Genomic DNA, 25,522 nt, shown 5'->3' with positions numbered 1-25,522 from the left:
AATATCATTCTAAATATTGATTTGTTTGAGTACAGTAGTAGAATAGTAGAAAAAAGTTTCCAGCTTACAAACATTTATTTTTGTTCGATTTATCATTTTTTCTTGATCTATAATTAATTAATAAACTTTTTGCCTTTCTCATATAGAAATGATATGCAATAGGTTCTGGGGTCCACGAGGAGATTGATAGTATCTATTATCTTTCTACGGACAGGATCAGCATGGATGCCGTGTGGGATCCGGTGGAAACATAACTTAACCAAGAATAGATCCACGGGGTCCTACTTCCATGTCGTAAAAGACGACAATTGCAGGAGTTTCTTTTTTCCTTCAGTTATCAGATTTTTTTCAACGTTTTACATCTGATTACTCTATTTTACTAAATAATCTCTTCATTCAACGAACAGTTTTTTTTCAAAAATATTTTTTCATCATTTTTCGACAAAATGATTTCATCGATTTCCAGCTAGCTGTTGAGCTTCTGATGAGCCGAAGGCGAAACGTACACAGTTCTAAAACATCTTGTGATTTTACATCTTATAAGATGTACTCAACTGGAGTGTCGTATTTCACACAAATTTATATTCAAAAAATTGTGAGATTTGAAAATTAACATGGCATGAATTCGAATGAAATAGCAAACAAAAGATCGACGGCAACAGCGCGACTTGAACCGAGGAACATTAGATCACAAAGCACGTCGGTTAACATACTGAACTACAGAAGCACATATCTGCTTGTTGAATAATTAACACATATAAATCCATACAGCGGCACTTGGTAGCCGAGTGCAAATTACACTCGGAGTGTGTAAAATTCTGTGCGAGTGGAATATTGTGTTATTTGAAAAATTAAGCAGTTATGAATTGTATTGTTTGTAGAATTATGTCATGTTATGTAAATTCATTTTTTTTTTCTGTGTAAAAATAAAAAGTAGTTTTGTGCACTCAGCACAAAACCGGTACCCATGCGGTACCAAAGTCCCTAATTCTGAAAAAAATTCTATTTAGTTTTTTTTTCTTCCATGTTATTGCTTTATTTTATAAACTGTATGATAAAAATCAACTACTGCGAAGATCCGTTAATATTACAATGCGATAACATTTTCTCGGTAGCCAGTTTTCCAGACCAATCAATATAACTAATTAATCATATTTCGCGTTCAGTTCGTCGTGATAGCAAAATGACTGTGTGTGTAAGTGACAAAAGGATGCACTCGATATTCTCGGAGATGGCTGAACCGATTGTCACAAATGTTATTGTAATTTATCTGGATACGAGTTTCGATTCCGGAATTATATGATAATAGGTAGAAAAATTATAATTTCAAAAATGTGTTCCAACACACGACGCTGAAAAAACGAGCAAAATAGTTTCAAATAGCCGTATAATACTTATATTGTGCACTTGTTATTAGTTGATGGCCAAAAACTTTCAGTTTGTATATATTGATCTCAGTTTTTGGTTCCAAAATTATCGGAAATAGAGTTCAAAAGTCTCTGTTATTTAGAGTGACGTTGCAAAAATAAAGTAAAAAATTCTTCTAAATTCGGCTCTAATCTACATAAATTTGTATCTTATGTCAGCTTAGATAAAAATTCGTCTAAATTTGTCTCAAATCTGCTTCAATTTTTAGCTTGTGTCAGCTGCTGGTCGAACAATTTAACTTCGGCTATGACGGTTTTCAGATCCCGGCTTCGAAAGTAGCGTAAATAGTAGTCGTAATCCTATATTCATCCGGATCTGACTTCCAATCCCGGAGCTACAGGATGAACCAGCTGAATCTTAAGAGAAATGCGGAGAAAATATTCGAGTTAATTTATCGAAAGTCGACGAAACTATAGACAGCTATATCAATAAATACTATCGCTGATAATGAGCTCATTTAGTTATACAGATAATAATATATGAGACTTGGTCTAGGTACACCTTGCAATACCTTAAGCGATCTTGTTTTTTTTCTCTTCTTACGGTTGGTTAAACGCAGAGAAAATCACATACCAAAACCACCCGATGTTAACCGCAAATTATAAGCATTTTTCATCGCATTAGTCTGGCGACAGAATACACACGTTCGCCTAGTCGCGACTCGTTCATGAATCGCGTTAGTCACCTGTTAGACTGACTTTGCCAATTATGGTCACGACGTAAGCGCATTAAACAAATCCACACGGGAAACAAATTGTACGGAAAGCGAAACTGTTTGCCGGTTTGGGCACAATGAAATCGAGAAGGATATAATTTCACCTAGCACTCGCGGTAAAATCTACTCGAAAATTTCGCTATCTGTGAACCGACCGCTCGATGTGACAAATTGGCTATACAACAGACTGTGTGGTGTCGCAGCACCGTCTACGCCAAGGATCATGTTCAATCGCAGTTTGTTGATTCCGTAGTTTGTACGATTCTCTTGAATCGTAGGAATTTGTCGCAGTTCGTGTCTTTTCTCATCGTAATTAATATCGTAAATCTACCGGGAGGTTGCCGTAAAATTGTTGCTGGTCGGTAGATCGTGATTTGCGAAAGTATGTTTACAGCGGGCGCCGGCTCGTTGATCCGCTATGAATCTGAACCCAGCCCAATGGGAGGTAAGATGGAGAAAAGTTGGGTTGAAAAAAAGCCCTCTGGTTTGATTAGCCAGTCAACTTTCCCACCGTGGTGGAGCACAATCGATATTAAATTCTCCGTGGTTAACCTTTCGGCACTGGTTCGGCCGGGACCAACGCGCGTAAAAATGAAACGGTCAGCACGTCGCACCCCTCTGCGGGGTGATTTACATTTTGCCGCGGGTGCGGTTCGGTGTAACGATCCTACTGAAACAATTCCAGCCAGTTTGTTCAACCATCAGTTGCTAACGAGTTGCGGAATTTTCTACGCGGTTGGTCCAAACTCCACGGCTTCACTTGTGAGGGGGGTGATCTTGGACGGAAGACAATTATCGCGGTTTCACGATTTATTTGCAAATTCAGGAGATTTCTAAATTTGGTGAAATTTTCAGATCATCCGTCTACGTTTTCATGACTGGTTTGTTAGCAAGAAAGGTTAGGCTAATTTTTACGATATTCTTTTCTTTCGTGGTGATAAACCCCAAGTCCAATCATTGGAGTTCATAACGATCTAAGTTTAATATAGATTCCTTTTTTTGAAGATCAAAAATTCAAGGATTGATAATTTTGTTGTCTGTCATTTTTCCGAAGAGTTACTTCATGCTATAATCATGGGCACCAATTTTCCTACGAGAGTGAATGACGTTATGAGTGTTACGGACTTCAAACATCACATCACATTCAACATGTAGGTCTCTTGATCTGGTGTGACCTCAGACACCACTCGACAGGTCTCTCGAAGTTTTTCACTTTTCTCATTCAGGCTATGCAATCACTGTGAAATCCTTCGAACCGACACCGAGAGGGCTGAGTTTCATATACAACTCAGTATATGTGTGTTATAAAAATATGCACTTAAATTTTTCCGAAAATAACTGAACCACTTTTCACAAATTTGGACTCATATGAAGTATCCTACGGTGCCATATTCAATTTTATCCGAATCTGACTTCCTTCTGTAAGTAATGACTGAGCCGATTTTCACAAACACAGATTCAAATAAAATGTCTCATGAAAAGATTGAAGTTTATCCAGATGCGACTCCTGGTTCCGAAATTACAGGCTCGTAAGCAGAAATATTTCAATTTCAAGTGCGATTTTTTTTAACTGACGCTGAGGGAACGATCACAATCCATTGGCCTAGCCGTTTAATTCTTCGATTAAGCCATTCTGGTTAATTGATGGCCAAAACCTTTCAGGTATACCGAATCTAAGTTTCCGGTTTCGGAGGTACCGAAAATAGTGGTCAAAAATTAAAAAAAATGGAACTCACATCGTTTTGTCAAATATAGCTAGATTGTCACAAACTTAGATTCAAATTTATTATTCGATAGAACGCAGTTGACTACTTTTTGGATCCAACTACAGTATTATGAGTGGTAAAATTTCAAAACATCATTCAAAGCGACCATAATAAATATTCTATATTGGGCTCAAACAAAGTTTTAATTTATAGGTTCTGACCAAACGCCTTTGCCGGGCCCCGATCTCCGGTTCCGAAAGAATCGGAGGTTGTGACTAAAAACTTTGGATGAACTCACATAGTTTGTTCAGAGATGATTGGATCGATTTTTACAAACTTAAATTCAAATGAAAGCTTTTATAGTTCCATAGCTTGCTATGAAATGTTACGCATATTAAACTTACGGTTCCGGAATAACATGATGATGAGTGTTTGGAATTTCGAACCGCTATCACGGAACGACCGAAATTAGCTCTGCGCCTAATTCGTATTACTGTTTTTGAATTAGTTGATTTTAACAACAAAATTTCCAAAATAACTATAAAATTAGTTAAAATTGAGAATTTACTTTGCTGAAAAAACTCTTATCTTTAGAGAATGTGTTTAGTTGGCGAATATTCTGGACACAAACCAGCAATATTTCAATCCAACACGAAGTTCTCATTGACAACTAATTTCGTTATTAAAATCAGAAAATTTGTTTCTATTTATCTATCACTGTCATTACTGAAGGACAGCACAAAGAAAACAAAAATGAAATTGGTTTTATTAACAAGTTTATTAGCCAAAAACTCATGAGAAGTGTCAAAGCAAAACAATACATTAAAAAGCTAAAAGGGACAGTCTTGTTGAAACTGCTTGCAAATTGTTTAGATGTTTTTCGCATGTGTTACGATATAGCCATATATAGATTTCTAAACCGATATGTGAAAATGACGTAAACTGTTAGTGGAAAGTGTATTTATTCAGAATTTGTGCGCATTTGAAGCGATTGTGGGTAATAATGTTTTTACGCGGAACAGTGAAGTGAGTTTCGAATGTTGCACTCTAATTGTACACGTCAAATGATGTCTTCTAACATTCCGGGCTACGCCGTCCGGTGTACTATTGTATTCGGTTTTTGTTTTCCGAGTGCTCAAAGTTTTCAGTGAGAGAGTCGATTTCGGGAAGTCGAATGAAGAAAACAGCGATTTAGAAGTAAAATTTTCAAAAAGAAGTTTATGTTTCGCTCATGTCTCGTAACATCGTATTTATACCTGCCAATATAGACAAAACTACCGCGACTGAAATTTTTTTTCGGTAGTAGTGTGCCATCTAGTGGCTAGTAGTCATTACGGTGACAGAGCGCCATATAGCTGCAAATTGCAGAAACCAATTCAACCATTTATGTTGGTTGAAAACAACGTTTTATTTCTCTAATTCAACTAAAAAATTAGTTGAATGGATATGAAGTGTGCCTTAGCTAAGAAATGACAGCACGTTTAATTGGTGAATTCAACTAAAAAAATAGCCATTTCAACAAATATTTTATTATTATTAAGGGAACTAGAATTAGAAAATCTAAATTAGCAAAAGTAAGATTTTTTTAGTTGTCTCAAAAAATAACTAACTAAAATCAGAAAATCAACTAATTTTTTCGCCAAAATGCTGATTTCGGTCTTTCCGTGAACTTGAAGCGAAAAAAAACGGAAAACGAATCGATTTCAGCTACATTGGTCCCAAGTTCTCTGTTCCGGAAGTATCTTAAGTTGGGATCAAAAACTCTAGTGCGGAACTTACATCGTTCTCTCAGAGATGATTGGATCAATTTTCACAAACTTAGATACACATGAAAGATCTCATGGTCTCATACACTGTAAATTTATCTGGATCCGACTTTCGGTTCCGGATATACATGGTGATGAGAGCTTGAAATTTCAAAATTTTCTGAATTGAGATCAAAACTGTTCCAGCTGGTAAGTTAGTAGGTTCGGGCAATTTTATTTATTTCGATTTATTTAACAATTCAGATTGGATTGAATGCATATATTTTCTGGATTCGATGTAGTTGATGATAGCGGTAGTTGATTAGGTATCAGGGTCATTTCGCAGAAAGCCGTTTCGCCGAATGCCATTTCGCCGGAAGAGTAGCCCCATTAGATATTTTTTCATTTGCACTTAGTTATCGGCAAATACCACAAACAATTGCAAGGTAGATACAGTAAAAAAGTCAACGAGTTTTATTTTTTGGAAATTGAGTTCTAAGGATCATGAATTATTCAAGTCTTTCTGGAACTGCACAGACTCAAGAAGAGAAGGAATTAATCAGCTCAGCTCTGAGATTTGTTGTTCTCTTAGTTTCGTTTGGCTCTGTGAGAACTTGTATGCACACCTTCAGGAGATGCTTTAGTCGTTTATGCTTATGGCAGTTGAAAACAAATTGCTGTCACATTCGCAACTTCGAAGCGGTTATCGATGAAGTTTTTGAGAGATTTGCTCGACGTGCAGAGCGCCGAATCCTTCTGTTGTATCGATAATACGAAATAAGTTTAATAAATAGCTAATATGCATTTCTCAATCTTTAGTTTTCACTTACAACGAACTGTTACCACATAATCAGTGCACAACCCGTGAATTTTGTCACGAGACGCCACAGAACATAACCATTTTTCATTTGTCTTTTGTTGAAATCAATTCCAATCACGGTATTAAGACTAATGAAGAATTCGACGAAATGAACCTTTCAGCGAAATGTCCCTTTCTGTGAAATGACCTTTTCGGCGAAACAACTTTCGGTGAGATGACCCGCTCCTGTTGATTAGGTTTTATTTGTAATCAGAAGTTTTCTGGACTGTTTAAAACAAAAAAAAGAAGTGTGTTGATAATCGTAAGGCCACATTCCCGAGCATTGCATGTCCTGAAATTTATTCCGCAGAAAATGTTCCGGAAAACTTCAAGTCATATAAGCTAATCGCAGTGCAAGCCATTGTAGAGGTAGTGCGAAGAATAACATGCGAAGAGGAATTTAGCCTTCTATTACAACAAACTCTGAAAACAATTCATCATTGTTCAAGATAAATGCATAGCCAGTACTGACACTTAGAACTTTACTCGGATACTCGAGAATCAGCTTGCGAGACTTTCTCCGGTTTTTTCTGGATCTGGTTTAAAAGTCACTTGTTCCATTCCAGGGATGATATCGGCTAGTGTAAGTCGAAACAACGTTTTCGTTCGGCACGTCAGGTAAAATGTTGCACTTGAGTGCAAAAGTGTTTTGCTATAAACATTAACTTTACGTATGCTTAGCGGTTCAAGTTGAATTGCTAAGTGGTATAACAGTTCAGTGTAAACGGTTATACACCGGTTATGCGTCACAATCAAAGCTGTCATTTTAATTGCTATCCACGCTTATAAGAACACCTAAAGCGGGGTTGTCTTCAGTGAGGTTATTCAGATTAAGATGTTTTGTTGCAACATTCGCTTAGTGAACTAAGACTAAGAGCATTGTTCCAACGCATTTATTTTGAATTTACATCCCGTCACAAATGTTATAAAATGCATTCTCTTGAAACTGACAAATTTAATAGAGATCGATTAGAGGCTTCACGGAAATGTATCGTAACATTTTTTGGGATACTTTCAACCAGATTCGTAGTTGTTGCCTTACTATCTGTCGATCCAACTCAACCTACATTTCGGTCCCCATAACAGGAAATGTTTCTCATTTATCTCGAAAGCAATATCTTTGAACTCCTTCCATTGTTGGTAACGAATGTTGGAAAAGTCTTCTCATCATAACATCTACACGACGGATTTCAGTAACTACAACAATTCAATTATTCTTAATACTCAAACCAGAATTTTATTGACGGTTGAACAAGGCTCCCATCACGAACGATCAACATGCAATCACCACGGGAGAGAAACTTCATAAATCAAAATCGACTGATGCCAAGATTATGATCATTCAATGGAGGTTGCCAATGCTTTAGCCAGCAGGCACGCTGTTGATAGAAGTACTGAAAAACTGCTAAATCTATAAAGCAAACCAATCCGATCGACAATCGCTTAAAGGACTGGCGCACTTTTACTTTCGCTTGTTCAATAATGTGGTACCTGCCACCCTACGACCGAGACATTTAAAGAGCCATTGGCTCCCACGAAGTAGGATGTGAATGTAAACTTTGGCTGAGTCTTCGTTCCAATGAAATTTGCCAATACAGCATGTATTAACTTGAAAATGCATTTTAATGGCGATGACTGGATTGGGTGTGCCAAATTGATTGACTTCAGTTATGAGCTGTGGGTAAACACAGACAATTTGTGGAAAAAAACTTACTTATGTTGAGATATGGAAGAATGGGCAGTGACGGCAGAAAGGATGAACTGGCAATATAAACCATAGTTCGAAAAATCTTGAACTTTAGCTAACGATGTAGATTATTTGTAAAATAATTAAAAAAAAATTTCTCCGGTGCAGGAATATCTAATGTTTATTTCGTATACAGCTTAGTGCATTTTATTTGAAATGCATATAGAGAATAATTGTTGAATTGAGTGTCGAACTAAAGCTGCCCTGAAATGCGATGTTGTTTCTTAGATAAATAACAAATAGAATATAATAGAATCTAGTATTATGCACTTGAGTAGGCTGTCAACATTTAGGGAAATGATTTTTAAAAGCTAAGAAAATGTCCATAGTTACATCTAATCACATTAGATGGAAAACAGTTGCTTATCCCAGTACTAAATCGAATCTATTAGGTGTACAACTTTGCTTGCGACGTTTTTTTTCCAAAATTTAAAGCTTTATTGCGAAAAAGTGCTTACAGATGTATTATTCAAAGTATTGTCCGTCGCTAGCGACAACTTTCTCCCTTCTTTCCGGAAATTTTCGGATCCCGGCTCGAAAAAAGGAGTCCTTTTTTGACGCTATACACGAAGAAATCCATTTTCCAACTCTTCGAAGGATTGAAAATGTTGATCTGCCAGACCGTGTGCCATCGAACGGAATAGGTGGAAGTCAGAAGGGGCGACATCTGGGGAATACGGCGCGTGGGGCAAGACTTCCCATTTCAGTGTTTCCAGGTACTTTTTAACCACTTTTGCGACGTGAGGCCGAGCATTGTCGTGTTGGAGGATGACTTTGCCATGTCGCTCTTGATACTGTGGCCGCTTTTCTTTTTACGCGCACCTAAGGCGCATCAGTTGCGTTCGGTAGCGATCTCCTGTGATGGTTTCACCCGGTTTTAAGAGCTCGTAGTAAATTGTTATTCATCTTTGAAGGTTTTTTTTCTCTTCTACCATCATGTTTGTCTTCGACATCGAAATCACCATTTTTAAAACGTTGAAACCACTCCCGACACGTTCTTTTACTCAGAGCAGCATCACCGTAAGTTTATGAAAGCATTCGAAACGCTTGCATTTTGTTTTCGAATTGTAACAGAAAAGTAAAACTTCCCGCAAATGGCGAGAATTGGGCACATAAACAGACATTTTCGAGTGTGAATAATACGAAAACAAGAACAACTGTCACTGAAACGGCGATGAAAATTCGTTAGGCACTTTAAAGACATTATCATCTATGTATTTTAACCAGTCTCAGCCGGTACAGCCACCTATCGGAAAACGGCGGAAGCAAAGTTGTACACCTGATAATTAATCTATGTAAAAGTAGTTTTAGTTCGATTTTTAATCCCGCAAATAGTATGAGATTTTTTTAAGCTCGAAAATCGAATGAGCCTAAAATTATTCTTTGAAATGAGATGCAAAACCAACCTGATAAATCAATATCATGTTCGTTATCAAATCTGAACACGTATTTTCTATTACAACTCGAAAAACGTATTCTCTTGTGATCCTATGTCTATTTTCTATACCCGATTGTAGGCTATTTGTCTAAAATGAGGTCAAAAAAGCACCCGTTCGAAAAACGCTGAAATAAACATTCAGAAATCTCAAACCTCGGGAACAAAATTGTATACTAAAATAGTACTGTTCATGCAGCACTGTACTATTACAAGATAATCAACATCTGAAGGTAAAGCGAAACAAGTCCGAACTTATCCGTTCGAATCGTCGTTAAAAATTGTAAATTTGTCCAAATTTGATCATATTAAAAGGCATAAATAGGGATTTTGAACTTACTTACAAACCAAAAACTGACAGAGTTTGAAATTTGTACCATTTTTATTTAACAAAATATGACTTTGTAGTAGAGGACTACGAAACGTATGTCAAGCAGCAATAAGATTTGTGTTTTTACACTCCCGTCTAAAGTAACGGGGAGACCGAATATTTCTGCACGAAGAATTCGAAATTTCCAAAAAAATACTACGTATGGCAAGCAATTTGTAGCTGCGGTGGAAAAGTTTGAAGATTTGTTACATTCGATACTTCGATACTGTTCGATATTTTTTTTCGAACAGTGCTAGAAAAAGCGGTCGCCGTAGTTATGATCAAATTTGGTATTTTATTATTATTTTTATGATTACATAAACATTTGGCGTCATACCATTACAAAGATGTTTTATCTTGGTAAGAAAAAATAACGTACTTTAAGTACCGAAAGATGCCGATTCTGCCAACTGCTCAGAGCTAGAAAAGGCATAATAAAAGGAAGTCAAATCATATTACGACCACTAGCAGCAGTGCTGCTAGATATATTAAAGAAGGAGTCATCGTTCGGACCTTTTGTCGGTGTTCCTTTGATGTTGGATTGTTTTGCGGTCTTCGAAGACTTTCTCGTTTAATTTGCTATGAAAATAACATATGTACTGATTTTATGTGTTTATAGGTTGATCTCCAGAGGATTTTGTTGTAAAAAGTAAATTTCGCCATACTAAATCCCATACAAACTTTAAACTTCAGGCGCGAGAATATAGTTTCACCGATCGAGCTTAATATATCAAATGCTGTTAGATATATTAAGATTTGCAACAGCTGCCTCATTCGCCCGATATGTGACTCTGTGACTATTTTTGTTCCGTTTTGAAAGCACAAATCTCTAAATAACTAGGGGATCGTGCCACTTGAGCCAATTAGTTGATTCTTATTCCATTCGCCCGATATATCACCCTGTCACTATTTTTGTTTCGTAGAACAAAATCGGTTCTCAATGGTAGGGGAATGTCGTCAGGGTTGGGCCACTGTCTAGGTGCTGCCATCGGTGTTATATCATGGAAGTATTATTCTCAATGACAGCAAAGTTTTCAATGCATTGTTTGTCATGAAGAATGTTTTGTGAAAGTTTTGTGCATTTGTCTTGTTTTTGGCAGTCCTAAAAGTTTCGGAATAATCGTGAAAAACAGCTTAAAGCTTGTACAAAAATGATCACACCTCCAAAATAAGTATATATTTCCATCCTGTGGTTAACCATTAACAAGTTTCTCAAGAGAAAATATTATTTCTTAACATGTTCGCATGTTGTGTTTCGCGATTAGAAAAAAACGCTTGTTGTCTAGGTTGGGCCACTCATGTAGTCAGGGTTGGATCACATCACTTTTTTTCGTTTAGTGCCTTGAGACCGTTTTCACTTGTCTTGAGACCGTTTTCCGCTTGTTTTCAGAATAACGGTGCATCTGAAAAGGGTAAATTTCATGTGAACGACGTTTCTCGAGCTATCAAGTCTGTAATGTTGGAAAACGAATCCATAAGAGCTTCTGCAGGGTGGTTGCTTTTTTCTTCAATGACCTTAAAATTCTTATTGATAGTCTATTGAAACTGATTGATGTTCCATTAAGATAACAATAAATAGTTCCAGGTTTGATCATTTGAAATTATTCAAGTACATATTTCGTTTAGAATCAATAGTGGCCCAACCTAGACTACTTTTTTTCGTTTGTTAATAACTTTTTTATACATAATGCGCAGTAATTCACCCTAATTAGACGATTCTTATGGCGGACCAAACTTTTAAATAAGACATCAATATTGAAAATATTGGAATATAAACAAAAGATACAGGTCAAATTCAAAAAAAGGTCCAACCTAGACGACATTCCCCTAGAAATTTTGAGTCCATTACAGACATCTAGGCGACCGTGACGAAGGTACTCGCTAACATCCCAGTTGAAGTGTTCCAGAAATGTTCTGAAGTATGGAAAACGCGCTGGAATCATTATATAGTTTCCCAAAGGGACTTCTTCGAAGGGTATGGTAGAGTAGTGAATTTTTTTTAAATATGCGGTTTTTATGGATTCAGTCTCGTTAAATAATTGTCATATCTCGTATAATCGGTCGTCAATCGAAATTAGTTCCGCGTACGGCTGGCAAGTTATAAGTATCAAACAGCAGTAAAATAACAGGTTAAAAGATATACGAAATGCGGCGTTTAGAATACACGACAAAGTGATATCACTGATAATTAGGTATGACTCTTTGCTACGCTTTCATGAAACCAAATTCAAACTTAAGATAGTACGATAAGACGACGTTAACAAGACCCATTTGGAATTTGGAATTTCTTCCTCTATTTAGTGCAATTCAAATGGAAAAACGTCTGATCTGGACGCAGAGATGATCGGACGAAAACGAAAATCTCAAATGGAGTTACTTTTTTGGCACGAGTTCAATTGAAGCGTGTCTGGTTGAGAAACAGTACCGACTGCATTCAGCGCACTGTCAACCACCCCGGGTCAAATAGAATGTTTGAGGTGTTTCTAAGAGTGGGGTTTGTTTGCTTAGAGCTTTTCATGTAGAATTAGAATACAGTGAAATGTTCAAAGTCTACAAACGAAGCCTTATGAAGTCGATCGAAAAGATTTTTGAACTAGATAGCAGAAACTGGGTTCTTCAAGAAGACAATGATCCCAGCAGTTTCTGACGCGCTTAGAAGGAGAACAATGGCAAAGCCCCCGCAAACTAGTCCCCAATCTCTCAACGCGAATCCTATCGAAAATAAAGAGCAAACTCACAGGAAAACCTGTTCACAATACTAAACAGCTGTCTTTGGAAATCTGGAAGATTCGACGTTCTCTTCTAACTAACTACGCTGAAAATCTCGTCTAAGGCATGCCTCGGAGCTCAATAATGATGGGGGCTACCATGTTTACTAATTGATTGCAACAAAGTATTCTGCACTGTAATCAATAATTGAAATAAACATTTCCATTATTTTAAAAATATTCGCGCCTTCTTTCTTGTAGAACTTTTTAGGAGTAAAGACTGTCCCAGAAAGTATGGACGCAACCAAAAACCGCTGCCATTTCGCAATGGTTCAGAATCTGTCAATTTTTATGGCTGCGTCCTGTTGTTTACACTCTTCTCTAACCACTCGTGTAGTTGTTTATTCGTTTGCATTAGTTTGTTTCGAAATGCGTGGACTTTCAGCAGAACAACGTCGAAAAATTGTGTACAAATGGTGCACAGAACGCGGACTGTCACTGAGAAAGATAGAGAAAATGGAAGGAGTGAGTGAAAAAGCCGTGCGAAATGCAATCAGAAAGTTCGGTGAGGATAACACCTTTGAGGATAAACCGAAAACGGGTCGAAAAAAAGGTCCTGCTAACTCTCAGTTGGATAAACGTATACTGAAGGCGTTTGAGCAAAAGAAGTAGGTTTCAGTTCGGGATGTGGCCAAAAAAGTGGGCACTTCGAAGTCAAATGTTCTTCGTGCTAAAGAACGTTTGAATCTTCGAACCTATAAGAAGCAGAAACAACCAAAATGTAGTCCGGAACAAGAAGCATCGATCAGGCCGAGGGTTCGAAAGCTGTACAATACGATTCTTGCTGGAAATTTGAACTGCATAATCATGGACGACGAAACCTACGTGAAACTCGATTACAAATCCTTGCCGGCACAATATTATACGGTGCGAAAAGGGCAAGTGTTAAACTAGTTCGAGACTTCGATTGAAGTCGAAAAATTTGGTAAGAAAGCTATGGTCTGGCAAGCAAATTGTAGCTGCGGTAAGATTTCGAAACCCTTCATCACCACTGCTTCAATGAACAGCGAAATATACATCAAGGAATGTTCACAAAAACGACTTCTACCCATAATTCGAAGCCACAAGGATCCTGTTGTCTTCTGGCCAGATCTTGCTTCTTGCCACTACTCGAAATCAACGGTAGAATGGTATACTACCAAAAATGTCACTTTTGTCCCAAAAGACATGAATCCACCAAATTGCCCACAACTTCGACCAATTGAGGAATTTTGGGCATTAACGAAGGCACATCTTAGGAAACATGTCTCGGCAGCCGAAACCATTCAACAGTTCGAAAATGATTGGAAAAAAGTGTCAAAACTTGTAGCCAAGAAGTCTGTACGGAATTTAATGAGGAACGTTCGCAAGAAGGTGCGCCAGCTAGTCTACAATGGCAAAGTAGCAAATGTTGAGAATAATATTCTGTTGTTGTAGTCTAATATTATCAGTACATCGAAAAAAATTTGAATATCTAACACTTGTGAATTATTTACAGCGAAATCAAAGTGCGTCCATACTTTCTGGGACAGTCTTTACGCATGAATCCTCTAACATTGCCTCCAATCTCTTAGGCGATCTACGTTCGGATCTGATCAATGAATCCTGTGATTACTAGACTGGCATCTTAAGCTAAACATTTTGAATTTTCTATATGATTCGATGTTTTTTAGAAGAAAGTGACTAAATTGGGTGTATGATACGTGATTTGAAAACAAAAATTTAATTGAGTTGGATAGTGTCAAAATATATGTTCTGCTACAATATTGTCGAATAATCCATCCAAAAAGTATTTATGTGATTCTTTAACGTTCGACTAGAGATTCGAAACAAACACGTCAACGTTAGCTCTTAACTTAAATCTACTTTGCTAATTTTGAATCGATCTTGTCATAAATGCAAAAATTCAGTTAAAGTCAGGATCTCTCACAAGTTATATGAAAACCTTTGCCAACAAAATGCAAAGAAAAAATTATTTACCACTTACAAAAGTTTACTTTCAATTAGTTGTACAAAATGTAGATTATTGTCAAATAAGTTATTTAAATAAAAACCTGATCATTTTAATGAACAATTATCTCCTAATTAGTAACGTTCTTCGCACAGCACAATCGACTTAATTAACACATCCAATGCATGTCAATAATTGTTGAAACTGTTGCAACCGTGATCATCGACAAACTCTCGAGACGAACAAACGAAACAGGAGGCCTACAACCTGACTCGGATGATGAGGGGTCAATATCCCGCCGTAAACCGTAAATGAATCGTAAAACTGTGAGAATCCCCAGAGAAGAAAATTTCCCGTAACCAAAACCGTGAGCATGGCATGACGGTTCAAGTGAATTTGATTGACTCGATGTCGTCGTTTCGACATCGGAAAATTGATAGCGGTACATTACTGGAACGAGCGGGAATAAACAAAAAAAAAAGTAGACGCATGCACGATGCACATACATCGGGAAGATCTCTTTCTCTTTCGAGACCGATCCACATCGAATTAAGCCGTATGTCATGTCATGTTAATCTGCGTGTCTTCGGCTAACTGATGTTGGCATTCGAGACTATTGAGCCAGCATGTACCGTTTGTTATTACCTACATCAAGTCTACAAACTGGTTGAAATGATGCAAAAATTAAGGTTAGGAGCAAAGCGATGAATGCATTTCTTGTAGAAGGGGGAGGGGGATCACGGGTCGAAGCAATCAATTTTCCAGTGTTCGGATATCGTCCATGAAAGATCTAATCGATGATTGCTCATATTTTCTGGTTTGACCTACGTCGACCGGGTTGGCAAAGAATGTGCTTTCTCCTTTAACAGTAGAAACGTTGTATCGGATGTAGTTTAACTTTGTATTTCTAACTACCAGCAGTGCGAGAAAGGGGTCTGAAAGTGACCTCGAAAGAAAAAAAAGATCTACAAGAGAAGCGCAAAACTAAAAAGAAGCACATTTGCAATTTTAAATTTATCTACGGAATACCTTCGAACATCATCCGCTCGCTATCGTATCCGTATGCAGAGTGGTAAGAGGTGTTGGGTTCGATGAAACTGAAACTGTCATTAACATTGGGAATGTGACCGGTGGTAGCGTTTTCAAAAACCGTCTCTTTTGTGCGCATCTGTTTGACCCGTACAAAGTCAACATCTTCCTCATCGTCGTCGCCGTCGTCGTTATCTTCGTTGTTAGAATATTCATCATCACTTCGTCTAAGGTACAAATCAGGATTCCGTTTGAAACCAGATTTGCTCGGCTCATAATAAGGCTTTCGTGAGGGACTACCGCTAGGTCCCGGTTTGTGTAGTTCAATTGTACTGTTTGATAAGGTCTCGATGTTTTTCGAAATTCCAAAGTTCGCTTTCGTTTTGGATACAATTCCTTGATTTAGTAGGAGCGCAAGTTCGACATTCAGCGGGGTGCCACATTCGTCTATCTCGGTATCTGTTTCGGGAATTTCATTGATCGAAGATATCCGCTCATCGATATCCTCAAATCCATACACTTCGACATCGGATGATGAAGACGAACTAGGCTCGATTTCCGGATCGCCGCTGCTGACCGGAGAAATGGTGGAACTCATGTCCGTAATAGCTGCGCTTTGTGCGTAACAGTCAAAGTAGTTAAAGGCACTTAAAAGGTTATCATAATCGATTACGGCGGACGCTATCAGCCATCATTAGTCAGGGCTATAATTTCCGAATTTGCATTGTCGGCAGGGTATTACATTTCATCACTGCACTCTACTGCTTCAATCCGTACCTAGTGATTCAAACAATTTGCATACAAAGAGCACTAGAAAAAAATTGCTACGGGAATGATCAGTCAGTTTCTTCGTTAGTTTGTTCAATTTGGTAGGCTCTACCCATGCTTCGGAACATTGTTTCGAGCCTACAAATACTTTTTGTTCACACTTGTTTCCCGCCGTAACTTAAACTAGACCATTTTTATAATTGTGTTAGATGAAGCCATGAGCTGGGCGTGGTTAAGACGTGTTGGTTTTAATGTATTACTCTAATGATACGAAACATTGGTTCTTATGACGAGATCTAGCCAATTGGCCGGTTATGCAGAACAGGGCTTATGAAAGCCTTCCGGCGCCACACACAGAAAACAATGTGCTCTAGGTGAAACAGAAAGTAATTGGAAGAAATACGAAAAGGAAACAAACATAGGAAACTCATGGAAACGCAACAAGCCATCCACCAAAACGGGGGCTGAAATGATTGGGAAATTAAAAAACCAAATCTGGCTGAGAAACCTGACAGCAACAAATGCATCGAAAAATACACATAGTATAATTTGATAATGAGCCTCTCGGGCTGGTTGGTTTGCCGCTTGGGCAACTGGATCGAGGGAAGAAAGTGAAATTAATTCGGAATCTATACGTTATGATGTGTATTACAAAATTGACGGAAAACTGATGTAAACAATATGATTTAAACAGACTGAAACTGGGGTCTGCTCACAGGTGCACCACGACCACGACACTGGCATATAGAAGAAAAACTAGTGCCGGATGATAGTTTTGGTTGTGTAACTCCACGCATGTACCGCGTTAGATGATGAATAATTGAAAAGAGAGTTTATTCGTTAGTAGCAAAAATTCTTCCATAATATATGTTTATTCCTAGTATCATTTTGCTTACATAAAAAAAGGAAACTAAAATTTCGAGTTGAACTTTCCTGTTCCTTACAAAAAAAATGTTTAACACATCAAAGAAATCGCACTAGCTCGAGGGGTTGGGGTCCACTAGGAGATTGATTGTACCTATTAGCTCTCTCCGGACAGTACCGGCCTAGATGCCGTGTGGAATCCGGCGGAAAAAATGAACCAAGAATAGATCCACTGGGTTCCTGCTTCCTTGTCGTAAAAGGCGACCATTGCAGGAGTTTCTTTTTCCTTTCAGTTATCAGATATTTTCAATGTTTCACTTCTGATTACTCTATTTTACTTCATTCAACCTATCAATTTCCGTCTAGCTTCGAAGAAAAGTTTTATTTGGAATGTTTTCTTCTTCCATGTTATTGATTGTCTTTCAGGATTATAAATTGAATGATAAAAATCAACTTTTGCCAACTCCGTTGATATTACAACGTTAATAACATAGAGAACATATATCGGTATATTGAATACATAGTAAAAACACATAATATTTTTCTCGGTAGCCGGCTGCCCAGATCAACCAATATAACCAATTAATAATTTTAATAAATAATTGAAATAATAAAGTGGAAATAATAAAGAATCTAGACGCGTGTGAAATCTGTTGACCTTTATTTGGTGATTTAAAATGATTTTATAACAACTGTTTAGAATATGTCAATGCAATGAATCAACTATTTTATCTAAATCCTATTCACTCGTTTATTTTGTATCACGTAATTTCATTTATAAACAAGCCATCCATATCAGCTGTGAAATTTCGAAAACGCATATAGCTGTGAAATTTCGAAAACGAGCTGTGAATCAAGACTTGCCGGGACTTCAATATAGGATGTTGTTGAAACGTTCACTCGGGAAGTCAGTGAGTTTAGTGGTGCATCCGAGCATCTTGAAACCGGAACATACTGAGTCGCGCGCGAATAATACCAATACTGAAATTTTTACTAACAAATATCCTTCTCCCGTGACACTTGTGGAGTGCGCAGTAGTATATACGGCCTCTAGTAACAACAAGTGTTGGACTAACTTCCCTCTCCATTCCTTAGACGATCTACGTTCGGGCCTGGCCGGCGCCGGTACTGATCAATGAATTCTGGGATTACCAGAAGATGTACATTGAAGGATGATTTACCAGTCCCAGGTCGGATCATTTAGAAATTCCCTGTACAATTTCAGCTAATCCCGATCAGTAACGGAGTAGCAACCAGGGGTGGTCGCTCAAGCTCAAGCTCAAGCTCAAAGAAATCGCACTAGCTCGTGACTGGGTTATATTTAGTATTTTTAAATAAACAGATAGTTTCATAAATCTCACATATACTCAAAATTCCATCTTTAGAAAACAATTTGTTAATACCTAAAGCCAATGTTTTTATTAGGACTCTCATGATTTTGGCGTAATTCAGTTTCTGATAATGCTCAAATTTCAATTACTCATTACACCATTCGACTCAATTCATTGAGGTAGCAAATTGCATGTGTCTGTATATAACAAAAATATGCACTAGATTTTCTCGAAGATGGCTGGACCGATTTACACAAACTTAGATACGAATGGAAGGTCTCTTTGTTTCATTGTTCCATTTCTATTGAATTTCATTCCGGTTCGGGAGCAACGGGATAAAATGTGTAGAACCCTAAAAAAACAAAAAAGGCACTCGATTTCCTCGACGACAGCTAAACAGATTATCTATAATTTATATTAATCCATATAGTCTCAAAGCCTGCTATTGAGTTTTATCCGAATCCGACTTCCGGTTCCGGATTAATAGTAAAATGTGCATAATAAATTAAAACTTTCCACACGATTTTCTAAGAGACCGCTGGATCAAATTTCAAAATCTTAGGTCCTATAGAACCCTACTGAATTTTATCTGCAATTGAAGGCTAATGAGTATGAAAATTTATTTTTTTGGTTTATATGACACAGAAAATTCGATCAAAAAGCTTTAGTTGGACAGATACCGACTGGTATACTGGATCTCAGTTCCCGGTTCCGGAAGTGCCAGAAAGGTGATCGTATAACTCAAAAACGGAAATCACTTAAATTTTCCAAAAACGACTGGACCAATTTAGAATCAAAATAAAGGTATTGTGATCCCATAAGCTGACGTGGATTTTTATCCGAATTCGGCTTTCGGATCAAAAACTCCAAAAAGTAACTCTCTTCGTTTTCACAAGGATGCCTGTACCGATTTTCATTAACTTAAGCTCAAATGAAAAGTCCTATTGTCTCAAAGTTAACCATTGAATTTTATCCTGATCGGACGTGTGGTTCCGGAATTACAAGATGCGACGCAGGCAAAAAACCAAATTTTGTTTTTTTTTTCTCAGAACTGTTTCAATTTGTATAGGTTACTTGCTGGGCAAAAAACCGACTTATACTGAGTTCCAGTTTCTTGAACCGGGAATATCGCAAATAGTGGTGAAAAAACTCTAAAACTCACTTAATTTTCTCAGAGATGACTGGACCGAAGATTTTCTCAGAAATGGCTGGACAGATCATATACTCTCATAGGCTACTATTGAATATACGATCCGATTTCCGGCTTCGGAGTTATAGGGTGAAGTGTGTTCAAAATTTCAAACCTTTATTTATATGCAAAAATGCAAAAATTGTTCTAAAATTGGCTCGATCTCACAATAATATGAGAAAGGCATAAATGCACCGCTAGGTGGATTGAAACAGGTTTTTCATAGAAAGCCTATCTAACATATCGGGGAGATCATAAGTAAGTAATATTGAGCCTTTTCGTTGTTATGTCTTTTTTGAGCTCGATGAATACATGTTATCTGTTAAAAAAGTGACATAAAATAGTAGAAAAAGAAGTTATCGTTATTTGTTGGAAAAAAGGCAAAATCACGGTACGACATTACGAATTGGAGCTTCAGCTTTTGGTTCAACAGAATTCACTGCCGATTCATTAGTACACTGAATTGAGGCTCTAACATTCGAAAACTGACTTGCGAGACCAGAGCCTTATACCCCAAACCATCATCCCGAGATATGTTCTATTGTAGGATACAATTAAACTTAAACCAACTTAGTTTATGTCCTTTAGTTTTTACATTATTTAGAAATGAATACTATTATTGATTTCCCCCCAAAAAGGTCATTCAGAAACGTTCGGATATTTAAAAAAAATCATCATCCAATGTGAGTTCGATTTGTCAATGTTCGTGAATAATTATGGTATCATTATTAATGTCTTATACTACGTCCACAAGGATGCCTTATACCACGAAGGGACAAAGTACCAAATATCCAACGTAGCAGACCCATCCAATTCGTATGAAACATGCATTGAAGGATAAAACGAACAAAATCTGAAACTGAAAAACGAGTTTGTAATTGTCCATCACGAAGAGGCACAGCCATATGTTGCGCTTCCGATCAAAAACTATTTGGATAATATGGGGAGCTCTACATCACCTTCCTTATAGTCCAGACTTGGTGCCGTCGGACTATGATTTGATTCGAACAATTCAGAAAAGTTCCTACCGGAATAAACTTTCTTTCAGTCGAAGCTTCGACTGCTACAAAGTAATTCTTTTTGGCTCGGAATTCAAACATGATCGTAATGATAGGTAAAAGTTGTGTGATGATGCGTTTCTCATATTATTCATATTTCGTTAGGGTAACATCTGAAACGAATTTGGGCTGATTTTCAACACAAATTCATTCAAAATGTTTCATATAGTTCAGAAAAGCGTGACTCAACGCTTACGACGCATATTCGATAGCATTCTCGAAACCAAAAGTATCAGCAATATTTTTTTTGAACTAGATCATTGGTTACTTTCTGAAAAAAGTGCGGATAGAAAAAAACGCGTTTGTTTTGGTTACACCACTTATATCATTATAGCTTTGAAACCGGAAGTGACAGTCAGTTGATCTTCGAATTTGATTCACAAACCAATAGTAGCTTTCAAACACCTCTGAGCTTGTTTAAATCGGTTAAGTCACATTGAAAAAAATTGAGCGGAGAGAAAAAAATAGTTTTGTCGGTTACGTCACTTATACCAATATATCTCCGGAACCGGAAGTGACAGTCACTTAATTCACAAGCCTAAAGTAGCTTTCAAACTAATCTAAGCTTGTTAAAACGCACATACATATACACAAACACACAGACATTTTCCGATTTCGTCGAATGGTATTTTTCGCTGAGTCGAATGGTAATTAACACAAGAGTCTGGTGCTCCGATCAAAAGTCGGTTTCAGAGAAAAGCAAAACTGTTCTTTGAATAGAAACAGAAGAGTTTGTTCAGACGTAAACTAGCGTAATCTACAAATCCAGAAAAAGTGAGTGAGATCCTTTCTGCAGTTTTCGACGAATATTTTCGGTACTTCTTTTGAGTCTCATAGACTAATTTTTCCTTCTTCTGCAAAGTTGCTTTCAACAACGGCTTGAGATTTCAAAAACTCATAACCCTGTAATTCCGGTACTGGAAGTTTTATCAATGAAACATTTTGAAATTCCGTAAGATTTTTCATTTGAACCTAAGTTTGTGAAAATCGGTCAAGCCATTTCTGAGAAAAGTTAGGAGGTTCCAGTTTGGAGTATATGACCACTATTTCCGGTGCCTTCGGAAACGGAAACTGGTAATCAGTATAGCCAGTATCGATTTGTTTGGTCATCTGCTGACAATGACTACCGATTGGAACAGTTTTGAAACTAGATTGAATTTTTTAAAGTTTTTTTTGCTTCGGTGCTTCAAGTGACGATATAAAATTTTACCTCCGATTTCTTTCTTTCACCTCGTAATTCCAGCACCGGATGTCGGATTTGATTAAAAATAAGAAAATTAAAATAATCGGATCGTTAGATCTTTACTTTGAATCTGAGATGGTGTAAATCGCTGGGCTATCTTCGAGAAAAATGAGTGACATTATTTAACACCCAAAATGTTATTTTATTCTTCGAATTTTTTAGCATTCATCAGAACATTTTACATGCTATATAAGGAGAACGTAAGGTCCCTAAAGTTTAGAATTTTTGGGTGGTTCTGTATAAAAATGAAGAATCGTGAGAAATGTTTTTTTAATAAGAAATAATGAATTTTTGCTCTACTTATTAAATAATCTCAAAGAAAACTTTAACATTAGAAAATATATTGTGAAAAATGAATTGAAAATCATGTCCCTATTGAAATTTGGCACAAATTCTGCATCCTTTTTTACTCAGGTTCTGCCCTTAATCACCTTGAATATCTTGAAAGATGCTCTGATTCCATAAAACTGAAATAAAATTCATTCGGATCAGACTTCTGGGTGCGCAGTTATGAGGCAATATTTGTAAACAATGATAAAACCAAGCACTCAATTGGGGGCGTTCTACATACTTCGAAAAAACCCTGTGATTTTACATGTTATTAGATGCACATAAAAGGAGCGTCGCAGTTTACACGAATTTACGTGGAAGAACATTTAATATTGTGTCTAAAATTCCATGACATGAAATTCATTGAAAAAAAACATGAATACTGATAGCAATCGCCGCGATTTGAACCGAGAATCATTGAATCGCAAAGTAGTTACGTCTGCTAATCGACTGAGCTACAGAAGCACACATCTACTTGGTTGGTTAAAGGTGCATTTAAATTCATACAGTCGCACCTGCTGACAGAAAACAAGATACAGTCGCAACGTGTAAAATTCAAGCTAATCTAACATTGGGTCATTACAAACAAAATTTTTCCTAATTTGGCAAATTAGGTCTTTATGAATTACATCGTATGAGAGGTTAAGTCACCTGCAAAATTCAAATATGTTTGGTGTATATGAACTGTTTTGAATTATATCCGGATGAAACTTATGGTTCTAAACTCAGGTAATAAGTTTGAAAAACTTCAGTTTCGAGAATGTGATATCTTTAAAACTTGCTAATTGATGACAAAAAAATACACTTTGGTTAAACCGGTTCCCGATTTCCAGATTCGAAAGTAGTGATCCAAATAACCGATTCAAATGAGACTCTTATGTTCTCATCATATACTATTGAATTTTATCCGGATCCCACTTTTAGTTCGGGAGTTAAGGATGATGAGTGTTAAAGATTTCGAATAAAATGATGATACAAAACAATGTAATTTCAAAAAATGTTCAAAACTATTGCTTTACGCTTTACCGACTACACTGATCCTTTGTTTTTGGTTCTGGAAGGGCTAGAGTTAGAGATCGAAAAACGGCGCAATAGAATTATGAGGCAAAAAATCGAGTAGTCGTAATACGTTTAAATTTGTGTATATCATTTGCCTATCCGTGCGTACAGTCAACAATGTTCGCGATTGAAGTGGATCACACAAGATGTGAAGTTCGTGTTGTAACAAAAATTTAGTCTGCAAAACGATCTTTAGCTGGTGTAATCCATCGAGAGCTACGCCCCATTTATGGACCTAATGTAAACTCATTACATGGAAAGGTGTTGTTTTAAAAATATGAACGAACACATGTTCATGACGAAAGCAAAGTCTTGACATTACATTTCTTTTGTGTAATTATGCCTTACTGTTTCAACAGACTTCACAGCCGATTCTTAGCGTACATAATCATTGCATGGCTAGTACTACGAACCTACTGACACTATGAATCATTCCTGGTCGGGGCTTTAACATACGACAATTGGCTTGTAAGACCAACGCCGTACGCATTGAACCGGCAACCCGGGCTATGACGAATAGCAGATTAATAGAGCCAGTTTGCAAAGCAACGAAATTGTTTATTTGATCTGATGTCGTCGTTTGTCGATTATTGAAGTTTATTATCTTAGACGCACTACTGTCCACGCAATTGATACAGAGGCACCATAGGCTATGGTGGCAAGCATTTATGCAGAAAAAAACGCAAGGAAGCTGGTTCAGCGGTACGACACTCGTAGAAAAATCGTCACAGAGACATAACTAGGCTTCTGTATTCTTCGTCTATCCAATAATATCGTTTTGTCTATTTAACTATTCTGCATGTGAAACACAACTCAGGAGGCAACCTAATTGAACAGAACCTTCGAACATGTTCAGACTTTGCACGGCCGCTTTGTGGATTAATTCTCAGTCTCGCCCTTATGGCATCGTCTCATAAAAAAAAACTCGGTAAATAATTGCCAATCGAATTTACCTTCAGTTCCCTAGTTGGATACTGATAGGCGAGATTTTTTGTATATTTCTATTGCCGTTTTTTTGAGAAATTTTGAGCATAGAAGTAAGGATCGTATGCATACCAAGTGATAAGTTATTAACGAATTTCTGGAGTATGATTTGTGTTGTTAAACGAAATGATCATTGACATGTAATACCGTGGAAAAGTTGCTGAGAACCTATAACTATACTTCAACTTGAAAAATTGAATGAATTGAAGAAGGATGATGAATTCTCTAATAGAATATTTAACATATGGAATGAAAACTGATAATTCGCACTGATAACAAACGACGTTGATCACAGTATAACAAAAAAAAGTTTTTCTGTTCTTTAAGATAATTGTTTTTGAATTCTTCCAAGATTGCTGTTAAAGTACAATAAATGAAGATCATTGCAGAAATTTTTATTTCCTTGCTAATTTATGAATACGAAAACAAATACTCAACTGGTTACAAAATATTCCATGTTACTTATTGTTTGATACAGTTTTGTATCCACAAGGTTAATGCTTTCCATTTCCATCTTACACGTTTTCAATTCAACCGGAATCAACAGAAACAGTACAGAATGTAGATACCATCCAACATAAAGAACTTAAATTCATTACATCACTGTTTTTCGACTTCGACAGTCCATAGTACTAGCGACATTCATTCAAAGTAGCATAGTTTATCATTCACTTCACAACAAACCCTTGACCGGATTCTGATGCCGAACTGCAAAACGAAAACATACCAGATTGTCAATAACTGAAACGAAACATCCGCGAGCAACCGTACCCAGATTCGACCGCCGACTGAAGCTGGTTCAGTGAGACTGAGCAAAAGACCCAGTCCGAAGTTGAGTCAGAGCATCAATGCGGAGGGCTATCCCGTCCAAGACGGCCCGTCTTGTTTTGCCGTATGCTGCTTCTACCTCAGTACCGATCTGCACGGCTTAGCTAAGCTCAGCGCAGTTCAGCATCGCAACATT

General features: G+C 37.2%; 1 protein-coding gene across 4 annotated transcripts in view; it reads right to left on the bottom strand.

Annotated features, from left to right (window-relative positions):
* The window catches only part of LOC131428228 (trafficking kinesin-binding protein milt), a 305,336-nt gene that overhangs the window by 44,784 nt on the left and 235,030 nt on the right, over nt 1-25,522 (bottom strand). The window contains exon 1 of one of the 4 annotated variants that reach the window (XM_058591991.1): nt 15,733-16,989. The exons of the other annotated variants lie outside the window; for them this stretch is intronic. Coding sequence (XP_058447974.1) covers nt 15,733-16,330 — 598 coding nt within the window. The 5' untranslated portion in view covers nt 16,331-16,989. Of the gene's footprint in view, nt 1-15,732; nt 16,990-25,522 lie in introns of those variants that run through there. 4 annotated transcript variants of the gene reach the window in all.

This window comes from Malaya genurostris, chromosome 2 (genome assembly GCF_030247185.1).
Source record: "Malaya genurostris strain Urasoe2022 chromosome 2, Malgen_1.1, whole genome shotgun sequence".
Classification (NCBI taxonomy): Eukaryota; Metazoa; Arthropoda; class Insecta; order Diptera; family Culicidae; genus Malaya; species Malaya genurostris.
Note: the sequence above shows the minus strand (reverse complement) of the source record. Positions and strands in the feature narration are given on the sequence as shown.